At 55.4% G+C, this 12,364-nt stretch overlaps 3 protein-coding genes across 4 annotated transcripts, besides 6 other annotated features; all 3 read right to left on the bottom strand.

Moving 5' to 3' along the window:
• Window positions 1-41: 41 nt before the first annotated feature.
• Window positions 42-79: a tandem repeat.
• Window positions 80-1,109: 1,030 nt separating this feature from the next.
• Window positions 1,110-1,149: a tandem repeat.
• A 1,126-nt stretch (window positions 1,150-2,275) lies between these two features.
• EKO05_0002218 (uncharacterized protein) lies at window positions 2,276-3,507 on the bottom strand (the record flags this gene model as incomplete). Of its 2 annotated transcripts, XM_059635863.1 has the most annotated exons (7): window positions 2,276-2,295; window positions 2,358-2,374; window positions 2,424-2,705; window positions 2,770-2,817; window positions 2,870-2,963; window positions 3,014-3,398; window positions 3,448-3,507. In XM_059635863.1, 7 exons carry the CDS (start codon window positions 3,505-3,507, stop codon window positions 2,276-2,278), a joined length of 906 nt encoding a protein of 301 aa, XP_059491846.1. The 2 variants fall into 2 exon arrangements, with proteins under 2 accessions (XP_059491846.1, XP_038792888.1); XM_038944226.2 differs by having other exon boundaries at window positions 2,276-2,374.
• Window positions 3,508-3,557: a tandem repeat.
• Window positions 3,558-4,394: 837 nt separating this feature from the next.
• Window positions 4,395-6,511, bottom strand: EKO05_0002217 (resistance to lethality of mkk1p386 overexpression; the record flags this gene model as incomplete). The annotated part of the gene is made up of 3 exons (XM_059635862.1): window positions 4,395-6,173; window positions 6,243-6,399; window positions 6,456-6,511. 3 exons carry the CDS (start codon window positions 6,509-6,511, stop codon window positions 4,395-4,397), a joined length of 1,992 nt encoding a protein of 663 aa, XP_059491845.1.
• Window positions 5,299-5,582: a tandem repeat.
• Window positions 6,089-6,124: a tandem repeat.
• A 1,729-nt stretch (window positions 6,512-8,240) lies between the features above and the next one.
• Window positions 8,241-11,628, bottom strand: EKO05_0002216 (uncharacterized protein; the record flags this gene model as incomplete). Its single annotated transcript, XM_059635861.1, has 5 exons — window positions 8,241-10,746; window positions 10,801-11,029; window positions 11,088-11,181; window positions 11,232-11,389; window positions 11,445-11,628. 5 exons carry the CDS (start codon window positions 11,626-11,628, stop codon window positions 8,241-8,243), a joined length of 3,171 nt encoding a protein of 1,056 aa, XP_059491844.1.
• A 92-nt stretch (window positions 11,629-11,720) lies between these two features.
• Window positions 11,721-11,802: a tandem repeat.
• Window positions 11,803-12,364: the final 562 nt, after the last annotated feature.

Below are 12,364 nucleotides of genomic sequence, written 5' to 3'. Positions count from 1 at the left end.
TAGATTACTAAAAATAGAATAACTTTTAATGCTGTAGTTGTAGACAAGAAAGAGTAAAATAAGATAAGAAATATAGATATTCTAATAGATTACTACCTTCTCTATATAATAAGCTTGCTATAAGGCTTTCTAGCATCTATACGTAGAGAGAGAGCCTATAAAAGAAAAATTCTTAGTATTTTAAAACTACTTTATATATAATAAGGAACTAAAATCTCTTAGACGCTCTGCTCACAAAACACTAGCTGTGGCGCAGTACTGTGGCAGCCAATTGACGTGCGCGGAGCGTCGGATTGATGAGATAACTGGGGGGTTTGAGGTCAAGAATCCAAGTTTCGATAACAAGGAATAGGTATGGGTGGATAATACTGACTGCATGGGAAGAAGCAATTATTCTAGCTCGTGCATCGTAGCTGTCGCCCGTCCAAGCAGTTTTCTCGAAGAAGCCTCCTCCACTGCTTGGGTTTTACACCTCGCGAGCTCCATCCAGCCCGCCATTCCGGCATTGAATTCCAACCAATCGTCACAAGTGCCCGGTACTGGGCGAGAAGCGCGACGGGCAAGGAGGCTTGCGGAGGTGCATCAAATCCGATTTGATCTTGCACCATGCCGCTATAGTCTTCGGATTCTGGGTCGAACATATCGCTGTGATGATTTGCCTGGTTGTTATAACCCCTTCTTTCTATTTCTCCTTCCTCGAGGAGCAAAGATTGCATGCAGACGCGACCGTTGTTCGATCTGGAATGACGGGCCAGCACCTGCACACGCGAAATCCCAAGAACCGTCGTCTTCGAGGCTGCCGCGACACAGAAACGACTCTTTGTTTGTCTGAAGCTTCTTATAGTAGCTGCGAACATACCATTCTATAACTTCCTCACTGCACACTGAGTACAAGCAAGATCTATAGTCTGGTAAGTACCTAAGCTGTAGGGCCCTGTGAATCTTTCCGGGAACATCATCCACACAGGCAGAGATTCCTGCTCTCCACGAGTCAAGCTTCCGCTTTTATCCTGCCCCTCTTTTCGATACTGCAACCCCCATGACGTGTTTCTTTCGCGTGGGCTCGGAGCTCTTTGACAGTCAGTCACACGGCCAATCTGTTTCCGCCCTCTCGTACTTGTCATTGTGTGTTGTTCTTCGTTCATGTTCAGCTGCGAGCCCTTCATAACAGAAAGGACAATTGAGCCGTGCGTGGTTGGGAAGGGTTGGGCCGTACAACCTTCGGGTACTGTCCTGCTGGGAGATGGTAATGTCGGATGCCATGGCGAACAGTTCCATCTCTGTCCTCAGCGAGGTGATGACCTGCCGAACCTGAACAGAACATTCAATGGTCCTTTTTCTGGTCACCAGTACATGCCAATCCATACAAACGACCGCGTGTCACATGTTGCTACATCGTCTGTAACGAGCTCACTGCTGCTAGCTATGTTGGTGTGTGTAACGTCCTCGACACGGTTAAGAGACCAGATCGCCAAGCCCAGGGAATGACCGGGAGAGTATCGATAGTCGTAATCGAGACTTGTAGTTTGCAGGTTTCCTTGCACTCTTCACTAGGGAAGTAGACTTGAGTTGCTTTGCCAATATCACTCAGCACTACTACCACCCTCAACGGCAACTCGACCGCAGCCTGCAGTTCAGTGCTGGAAGACGACGGCGGTGGGAGCTTGCTGGGTCCGTATACGTAAGCATCTCAGTGCGTAATTGAGAAGCGTGCTGGATAGCATGGTTCAATCAAGGCTTGCATGGCGGCGAGTCGCGGTTCTTTTTGTGGATTGACTGTGTCGAGATCTACTTTGGTCTGTGCATATAGAACTATCTGTCTTTTGTGATTGGGACCCTTGTCGGTAGCGTTTCTGCTGCTCTTCTGCTCTGGTGGAATTGTAGAGGGCTTTGCTCGGGTTAAGGTATGCATGGTTTTGCTTGTCGCTTGGGATTATGTCTTGGCGTGGTTGTTGACGCGCTTCGCTGGTCATTGAAACCAGTCATGTTATTTCATGCTCTTCAAACGGGTATCTAGATTACTCCAACTCCCTTTCCCTACCAGTGCCTGTACCGCTTTGCCTTCTTCAAGTCATGAGAAGATTTAGGTTCCTAGTTCGAACCTCGTATACGAGATAATGCTTCTTCCACCAAGGAATTGCGAAACGCCCGTCCATTCCACCTTGTCCAGATGTATTGGCAGCGATTCGACGGCCGGGTTCCCGAGGCTTCCAGGACGCTTTTCAAGAACTCCTGGAGTGGCGAGGGCTTGCGGTGGTAGTTGTGATTGGTTTGCTCAACGTTGACGGATGATTTCTAATACAGTCCGGTATCAGTCGACGCGGATATCGAGTTAAAAAGGAACAAAGCTTGCGCACCTGTCAGGAACTCCTCGCTGTTGTCTTGTCAGCAAAAAGTATAAATGTTCTGTGAATGAGACTCACAAGCTCAGTGTAATGTATCCATCCCGATCCTCGTCATACTTCTTGAACACATCTGTCATCCTCTTGAGACTAATGCATGCCTGTACGAACAGATCGAAACTCATCGCATTCTGGCCGCCGCGGTCGTACGTGCGGTACAGCAGCGTGACGAATTGCTGTGAAAGACGGTACCCAAAGGCGACTAGAGCTTCGTTGAATTCGGCGTAGGATATGGTGCCAGAGTGGTCCGCATCAAAGCGGTCGAAGAGGCCGCGCCAGGCAGAGAGGAAGCCCCATAGACCGCTGGGAGGTGTTAGCTGGGGTGGTTTGGAGGCGAATTGCCGGAGAGTCACGAGGTAGAGCATACCAAAACTCGTCAAAGTTTACAGAGCCAGAGCGGTCGGTGTCGAACATTCTGCTGCTGTCAGCTTCCACCCATCTCGACCAACTCGCTCAGGGAGCATCACCTGATCATCATGCGCACGGTGTGAGGGTCAAAAGGTGACCAGTCGCCGTTGACGAGCGCGATTCGCAGCTCAGCTTCTGTCAAGCTTCCACTCGCTGTATCCGTTCAGTCTGACGTCACCCCACAGGTGTCTCTGGCAACCTACCGTCCTTGTCTACAGCGCCAAACAGCCTCCACAGCGCATCTCGATCATTCGCGTCCCTCGGCGGCGCAGGCGTGGGTGGCGGCCTCTGCTGCTGCGCAATCGGCGGCCTGCCGTGGTAGAACTGTGGTGGTGGTCCCTGGCCGTAGTTGGCTGGAGGCGGGCTGCCGACGCTGGGCCGCGAATCGTTGTAGCGCGCGTCGTAGCGGTCGTTGTATGCGCCCGGGGGAGGGCGAGCGTCGTAGCTGGCTGGACGTCCTCCGCCATAGCGCTCGTCCGGGCGGTAGTCGTGTCGTGCGCCGGGCACGGCCGGGGCAGGCTTGCTGTAGTCCGGGCGCGCTGACGAGGTTCGCGGGGGCCGTGAGCCCTGGGACATCATCTGTGCGGCCTGGGGGAGGGTCAATGGCGCGCACGTGCTTAGCGTAGTGGCTACACACCTGCTCGGGCTCTGCATGGGCAGGCAGCCTGTCGGGGTTGAAGCCTTTGTTGTATGCCATGGTGGGGGGTGGGGAGCTGTTGAGGGGGGAGGGGGGGGGGGGAGGGAGGACAGAGGGCTGTTGTGGCCAGCAAAAGGCGAGAGCTGATATAGGAGGCGCAGACGGAGGCTCAGCCCTTGAGCGACTTGGTGGCTTTTGCGGAGACGCTGCGTACTCGCGAATCCTGGGTATGCGTATGCGTTGCGGGAATACGTTCCAAGCTCCACTTGTATCTCTCGACGCCCAACAGCGGCTGACCCAAATCCTGGCGGGGTCTCCCTTGACCTATGACGCCCTGCTCTGCTCAGCGCCACGGGCTCAAGAGCACAGGTCACGCCCAGAGCCCAGCAGCATCGCCGGCCTGGGAAGCTCGGAATGAAGGCTGCTAGTTCAGATCGCCTGGCCCAGAAAAATCCAGCTCCTGATGCCCGATCATCAGTCGGCCTTGTCGTTCATGACTGCATCTTGTCTCTCCTTCAAGGTGGATCGCTGGACATGCTGGGCGAGGCAGCGCAAAGCTGAAGAATCTGACAAACCCCCTGTGGAGGCGCAATTCCGCACTGGAAATCCTTTCCCTGCAGTCACACCTAGACACACAAGCACATGGCACCAGCGCAAGTAGCTCAACAACTCAATCATGGTACAGCAGGGGCTTGACTTTCAAACGGTGAATTGCTATCTACTACGAAGACGTCGTCTCCACTCTCCTGACTATCGTGCGGTCTTTCGAGTCTGGGACTCAAGACACCCAGTGCCATCATGTAGCTGGATAATAACGAAACAAGAAACATACTCAGGTGTCGTGGGTATCCAATAACGCCCCCCAACATCGAACAATATAGCGACTACCGAAAAGGCAGAAGAGAAACACTACAATGGTACTACAGGTTAAGAATGCGTGAGAATACCTAAGCCTTCACCCTCTTCTGACTGGTATCGCTCCCCCCGTCAGACGTCTTGCGCTTGCGATCTGCAGACTCGTCGCGCGCAAAAGAGGGCCCGTTGCCCACGACCGGTGTTTGGAAGGTCAACGGGCTTGGGAGCATGTTGGAGTCGCGCCCAAAGCCCCACTCCGGGTAGAAGCTGCTTGGCGACGGCAACAGTCCGTTCTCTACAAACCGGCTCGGCAATGCTGATATGGGCGTCTCCATGTCGCGGTTGCTGCTGCCGTACGAGTTGCTGTTGGTAGGCGGCGGAGGTCGTGCGAAGGGATTGGGCGGCCCCGTTGCGCCGGCGCTGAGGAGCGAGTTTGCGCTGGGAGAGGGAGGTGGGAGGACGACGCCTGAGGAATGTGATGCATCGGTGCTGCGAGCTGGGGTTGCGCCCGAGATCGAGTCTTTGGGTGATGATTCGGCTGTAGCGCTGCCTCCGTCTGAGTGTTCACTAGGGATCTGGACGCGCAGTTTTGGCTTGTTCTTATCCATCTGTAAACTGTTCGTTCGTGCGAGCGGAGCGATTGGGGGTACAGATGGGCTCGAGTGTGTTCGCTGGAGCGGTTGCGGTAGCTGCGGGCTGGACATTTTTGGCGGCTGTAAGGGCTGGGCACCATTGGGCTGGAGGCGTGACATGGCGGCTACATCAATCGACTGCGATCGATTCTCCTGCTTTATGACTTGAATGTCGCTGCGAAGGGGAACTAAACTACTGCTACCCCAATGTGCGGCTAGCATAGACTGGCTGTCGTCAATCGGCGTGAAGATGCTGTGTTTGGCGGATGCGTGTAATGGTCTCGGTTGCGGAAGTGGAGGGCTCTGGAAGTCGTGTTGGGGCGGAGGCGGAGATGGGACGGTGATTGTAGGCTGCGGCGGTCGCTGATGTTGCTGCTGTTGTTGGGATTGCGGTGTCTGTGATTGTTGTTGTTGCTGTTGTTGTTGCTGTTGCTGTTGCTGTTGTTGTTGCTGTTGTTGTTGCTGTTGTTGTTGCTGTTGCTGTTGCTGTTGTTGTTGTTGTTGTTGTTGTTGTTGTTGCTGCTGCTGTTGTGATTGCTGTTGGTGTTGTTGCTCTGCCTGCTGCTGCTGTTGGTGCTGGATCTGCTGTTGGTGTTGTTGTTGCTGCTGCTGCTGCTGCTGCTGTTGCTGTGACGGGTGTTGTGGTTGCATCTGCGCGGTAGGCTGCATTTGTGGTGAGGGCTGCATCTGTGGTGAAGGCTGCATCTGTGGTACAGGTGGCATTGACTGTCTCCGTTGCTCTTGCTGCATATATTGCTGTACCTGCGGATTCGGCATGGGGTGAGTGTAATGATATTGAGGCCCAGGCGGGCCCTGTGGCGGTCTTTGAGCGGCTTGCGGATTGTAGAAGGGCGGGTTCGGCATATAGGCATAGCTAGGCGGCGGCGGCGGTGCTTGCGAGGGGTATGGCTGTGGAGGTGCGAGGTTGGAGCTTCGACGAACGTGACCAGGGTGTTGGTCCAGTCGTGAGTTCGGGCGCGACAGGTGGTGGCCGGGTTGCGGTGAAGGGCCACGGTGCTGGAAGCCGCTCGGTATTGGTGGAGAGGCTGAAGGTGTGACGTGCCGGACGTGTTGGAAGACTTGGGCGTGCTGCATGTGGTGCGGCATCAGGCCATGCTGCTCTGGTGGGGTGTGCGAGTCGCGTGGAGGCGCGCCGTCCTCGTCCTCGTCCTCGTCTTCGTCGCCGTCCTTCTTGCCCATGAAGTCCTCCGGGCCCTTGTGTTCATGTGCGCCGCCATACTGCGTGACCTGTCAGCACGACTCGGTTAGGTGTTGTGTCCATGGGTCAACGGGCGAGAGAAAGCTTACATATTGGTAACGACCGATGGTTTCGTTGATGTCGCCGGATGAAAACTCGTACAGCTTCTTGTTGTGGCCGAAGATGATGACGGCGACGTCGACGGAACAGAGCACAGAGAGCTCGTGCGCCTTCTTGAACAGACCGCCCTTGCGCTTCAGAAAGGTGCTGCGCAATGTTAGCCACAGTCGGCGGCGAGCGCGCGCCGTGGAGGGAAAGCGTACACTGAGCGGTTCCGGTCATCCTTGATGGCCTTGATCTCGATCTTTCTGCGACCCATGGCGAAGAGCGAAATCAGCCGTCAGCGCGCATCGAACGGCGAGGGGTATACGGGACGGCGATGGCGTGGCTCGTAGTCGAGCGTTGTCGAGGGCGGAGGCGCCGATTAGCTTGCGCGGCGGCTTGGTGAGCACGACCGCGTTACTGCGAGAGCGTTTCAGGAGGCCAGAATGGGCGGCCAAAGTCGGCGCGAGGATGGTGCTGCTTCTTCTGCAGCCCGCAAGCTATATGGTTCCAACGCGCGACGCAGAGCTGTACCCAAAGCTCTCGGGTCCTTGAGCCTCAAAGCGAGAGATGATGTGCAGAGGGGAGTGTGGAGGGCACCGCTGCCTATAATTAGAAGCCTGCCTGCTGTCGAGCCTGGGCCGCTACTCGCCAAGCAGCCCCTTCGCGGCCATTTGCTGCGTTTTGAGCGTTGTGCAACGCCTGACCCGCGGCTGCCATTGGCTGGCCGCTGTGTGCACGTGAATGACACCCACCGGCGTCCGCTAAATCACTCTGTCTGGGTTAGACAGCCATGATCAAGGCTAATTATAGGACATTTCACAACCGTTGCCAGACCCTCGAGGAACCGCATCTGCATCCTCCAGCCGATGCAGATGCCCATGCAGACCCTGATCTCCTCCCACGTCTGCAGAGTCCGTATGCGCGTGTGTCTCGTGGAATCGGCATGGGACGATGATGTTGCCTCGGTCTCACCAGCCCCGCAGGACAGGTAGGCATACGTCCAAGGCGAGCAGTGTCGACACCCTTGAAAATGGGATGCTCCTGGGAACGAGGAGACGCTAGCATTGGCTCATGGAAACTCGAGCAGCGAAGGGATCTGGGCTATGTTGTGCTGCGTGCACGAGTCGCACCTGCGGGCTACACAGGGCGAAGTGACAGATATTGTCTGAGCTGTGCCTGGAGTGTTGCATGCGTCGGTCTGTACGCGTCATCGACCATCACCTCGAGTGTCGTAGTTCGTCGGTCTCGCGTACCTTTACCTCCGCTGCAACGAATGCTCTATATTTAGATAAGCACCTATCCACGCGGGATGACGCAGCCATGACCGACCCACCGTCCGATATCAGATGCGAATGGGCCATCGTAGCCGACTGCACACTTTGCGACTACGCTGGGGTATAGTGGTTGAAGTGCAGTGACTTGGTTGTGATTACCCGGACTGGGCTGCAACATGACCCGTTTACGCGCCTGCTGTGTGGATGGCCAGTAACAAGAGGCCCTCTCTTGCGAGTCCCAACCAACGCTCCGAGCTGTGTGATCGTAGCTCCACTCCAATTAGCGTGGTAGGACTACAACAAGACTGCTTGCAAAGGAAATCTCAACTACGATGCCTCGTCTCAGTGGTTTGAACATCCAGCATGGTTCGGACGAGCATTTGCATTACATTCGAGCCAATCTAGGGTGTCCATCCACCTCCAGCAAGTATGCACGAATTAAAAAGGAATCTGGTCAAGTGCTTGAAGCACAACCTCGCACTACCCTCCATTACTCCTAGCAGATTAAAATCGAATCGTTCAAAACATAAAGCAAGCCAAACAGGAAGCCGCTGAAGACATTGGAGGGGTATTAGATGTCCGGAGAGCAAAACGGAAATGGGTATCTGTGCTCTTTGTACGCTGAGAAAGCAGACAGTATAGACGCATGAAAGATCTGTTGTCCATGTTAGCCATCTATTTGCCTTGGTAGGGATGCTGAACATACTTGTGTATACCAGATTACGTTATCTACCGCACGACACCAGCACCAGGCCTGGCTGGCGTTCCATCGACGTTGCCTGTTAGCTCAGCAACACGGGCTTTGATGCGTGCAACACGGCTCTCAATCGTCTCTTCACCACTAGTCTCCCCTTCGTCGGTGCGCTGACTCTGGCTCTGGCTTCGGCTGCGACGAGTCTGTTCTTCGCTAAGTCGTGCTGCGCGCTCAGCAGCGTTCCTCCTGATCTGCGCCCACCTATCTTGTGAAGGCGACGCTTGTCTTCCAACTTCAACTGAATCCTCTGACATGTCGTCTCTTGCATAGGCGGCCTGCTGCTGGGGGGGCGTGACTGGGCGCGGTAGTCTCGACTCCTGCCCTACCGGTCGACGGTGAATAGCAGGTGCAAAGCCATGCTCTTCGTTGTCGCTGTCCTCGGGAACAAAGGCTGGCATGTCCTCCATGGGACCTTGATCAAATCGCGAGAAGGCACGGTCTGCCTCATGCTGTTCAAACGCAGTGCTACCGGGTGCAAATGGTGGACTAGGCGGTTCTGCGGTAGGTTGTACTTGCTCGAAAGCAACCGGACTTGGCTCGAGTGCTGGAGATCGTGCTCTGACAGGCTCGGCCTGTTCAATGCTGATTGCTGACGATGGCTCCCGGTATTGCTGGTCGTGATGTGAGATTCGAGACGTGCTTCGAGCGGCGTCAAGCGCCCGCACACGCGAGTCATCCTGGGACGGCCTTGGCTGGTTGATACCGACTGGTGTAGATGTGTCGGTCTTTTTCCTGCCGAATAGCTTCCTGAAACCGCCACCACCTTCCTTCTTCTTCTTTTCCAGCTTCTTCGGTTCGGCTTGCGTCGTCTGCTCTTCACTAGCACGAATGTTTGAAGAAACAGGGGTGATTGCTTTTCGTTCAGGAGCCGGCGCTCTCAGAGCCGGATGCCAATCGACGCTTTCTGTGGTAGGCAAAGCTTTTCCCTCTGGCTCTAGCTGTGGCGTAGGGAGTGGAGAATCCTCGGGCCACGGCACCGGGGTAACAGTGACGTCTTGGCTGGTGTTAGCCGCAGGTGATTGCCAAACCTGAGATTTGGATGCCGGCAGATTTGTTTGCGACTGAGGCAGCGCGGGCAGGTCGCGGTTCGAGACCTCAGGAGGCAGCGGAGAGGACCGTCCGTTGGCTGTAGATCTCAAATTGTTCCTTGCACCTTTCCCAGCATTGATGTCTCCAAGATAATGCGCACGCACGGCGTCCTTATCCATTGCGCCCTCTCCGAATCGCTTATCCCACTTCATAGCGGGTCCGGCTTCGCTCAGCAGGTGCGGCTGTAACGTCAATACACTGTTTGTCTTGATAGAGGAGGCTTCGTCCATCCGGGCCCGGCGCTGGCCAAGCTGTTCCGCTGCTTTCTGGTCCCGTTCCTTTTGTGACAGTTTTGCAGCTGCGGCCTGGATCCTTGCATGCTGGTCTGCGCCAATAGTGCTCGATGGTGTGTTTGATGTCGTTCGATTGTACGGGTCCTTTGCGGCCGGCACTGTCTTTTTTCCGGTAGATTTTCTTCGTCCCAGACGTCCCCGCCTCGTGAAGCTGAACTTTGATTTTTTCTCTGCAATGTACGCGCCTTCCTCAGGCCCCGCAGCGGCACCCTTGACCTGCTCTTCCATCACGAGCCATTTGCCACCCGGTATCCGCGTCTCAATCAGTGTGCATCTACCGAAAGCGGCCTTGCGGTTTGGCGTTTCCTCGTTGGCGAGACTTGTCATCCACACCCACCAGAACGTTTCATCCAGATCGAATGCTGTGATGCTTGCAAGTTCACCGGGTTCCAAATCTTCCTCAGAGCCGAGTCCATTGCGCACATGTGACTGGGAGCTGTGTACACGAGCTGGCTCACCAAGCGGAGGAAGCTTCTGTGTTGGGAGCAACAACGTAGTAGGCGAAGTCTGGTTGTTCTCGTCGGCAAATCCGGAGGAAAGAAAGTCGGCCCAGGACGGGGTGGTGGGACGACCGAAATCCGTCTCTTTGGAGCGAGCTCCATTTCGAAGGCCTGAAAATTCACGTGGACTGCCCGTTGCCGATGCCCCATTAGTACTGCTAGCGGAATCGTCAAGGAGTCCAGAAAACCCGAAATCTTCGAATCGCGACCATGATGGATCTGGAGTCGTAGCGTCCGGCGATGTCACAGACTGGTTTACGGAAGCAATGCACTCTAGTACCCTGCGGCATTCGTCCGTCAGAGCCATGACAGTATCCTCGTAAGCTGAGAATTGCTGCAATGCCGCATCATCATCTCGATACTCAAAGTTCTTTGCGCGGCGCAGCAGGGAAAACGGTGTGGGTGAGACAGAGTTGACGATCATGACTACTTTTGTTGTGCGAGATTGCATGAGCGTAGGTGCTTGTGGTGGGTATTCAGTCTGTGAAAGCAGTGACTGCAGGGAACGCGGTAGGTTGGAGATGCCGCCTACTATGTTCGCGTCGGGCGAGAGTGATCGAAGATAGGCAAAGAATAGATGGCTCGCAGCATCTGCCGCCCTGCAGTAGAATGGTCAGCACGTTGCGCAGTAACAAAACAAGGGGAGCACGAACTTCTCCCATGTGCGGTATCCTCCGTCAAAGCCATGCCCATCATCGTGGAACTCAAAGGCCCACCAGCCAGCCATGCGCGACAGCTTCCTGCCACCCATGCCATTTGTCTTGCCTCTTGCTGCGACAGCAGACAAGAGGTCAAAGAAGTCAAAGATGATGCGCTTGCGTGCGTCGGATTCAACACTGAGGGGAACGAATGTGTCGAAGGCGTGTCGTGCGAGGTTAGAATCTACCAGATGTGTCAGCACGTGTACGCGCGTTTACGTGTTCTTGTGGTGGTTCCTTACCCGACTCGCCGATGCGAAAGAGCTCATAGACGTCCCACGTCACGACGCCTCCTGGCAATCGACTCCAACACCATTTCATGATGCTACAGAGTGTCTGCACATATCAGTATGCAATTTCAAATTCTTGAACGCAGCTGGGCGTACCAATGGCTCGGCCAAGCGCAGCTCCTGCGCCAGGCTCTCGCCGCGAAACTGCCTTGTTCCTTCATAGGCTGCCTTGAAGAAACTGCGCACGAAGTTGCGGGAAGCACTTGTGTCTGAGGTGGGGCGGAAAGGAAGGAGGATGAAGGGCATGTCAACGGCTGCTGCGAGTTAGCAATGGCTACCATGGTGGCCCAGGCTTGCGCTGCGCCGTACCTCTGGATTTCATCTCGTGGGTGCAGACGTGCACGAGCTCTTGTATCTCTTCTGGTGCAACGTCGGTGCGAGACCACGCGTCTTCCCACCGTGGCCGCGGTGCAGCAGGTGCACTGCTGGCGTCTGCTTTTGAGCCTGACCGGGAGGCATCTTTCGACTTGAAGACGTTCTTGAAGAACGGCATGCTGGCTTGGCGTGGGCAGCCTCAATGAAGGACTTGAGCGCTCGAAGCCAGTGGGTCGTGGGGAGGTGGCCGGTGGAGAGCGTGCTGGTGCGGGTGCTGGCTGGTGCTGGCTGGTGCTGGCTGGTGCTGGCTGGTGCTGGCTGGTGCTCGTGCTGGTGCTCGTGCTGGTGCTGGTGCTGGTAGCGTGTTTGTTGTGAAGCGCGCTCGATGCAGGGACGAGGCAATGTAGCGAGGGTATGCAATGGCTGCGCAAGAAGTGGGAACGTCGCACAGTGTACCTCTGAACACACTGCAGGGCTGCGCAGCGGTGCTAGGTGAAAAGGAGAAGCCTGAGGGCGTTGCTTCTGAGGCAAGCCTCCGCTCCCAAGTGGAGAGGAAGCGAAATGACAAGGGTGCGTCCAATAACGCGACGATCACTTCAAGCCAATGCCGCCCTGCAACATGTGGCTCTTCCCCTTCTGCACGTACTGGACTGTCTGGACATTGCCCTCTGTTCTTGCAACGATACCCTGCCCGCCAGCACATTGTCTGCACAAATGCCTGGCTGCCTTGCCACACACACATCTTGTGATATTTCCAATTGGCAAGGATCCGCTGATGCGTTGGCCTCGTTTGCGTCACTCACCGCGAATCATTGCATTTTTTGCACCCCGGCAATGTTCTGCATTTGCCGAACGCCACATCCAGGCACATCTTCTTGTGCAATCCTCACAACGCAAAGTTCAGTCCATCAGCG

This window comes from Ascochyta rabiei, chromosome 3 (assembly GCF_004011695.2).
Source record: "Ascochyta rabiei chromosome 3, complete sequence".
NCBI classification, from domain to species: Eukaryota; Fungi; Ascomycota; class Dothideomycetes; order Pleosporales; family Didymellaceae; genus Ascochyta; species Ascochyta rabiei.
Note: the sequence above shows the minus strand (reverse complement) of the source record. Positions and strands in the feature narration are given on the sequence as shown.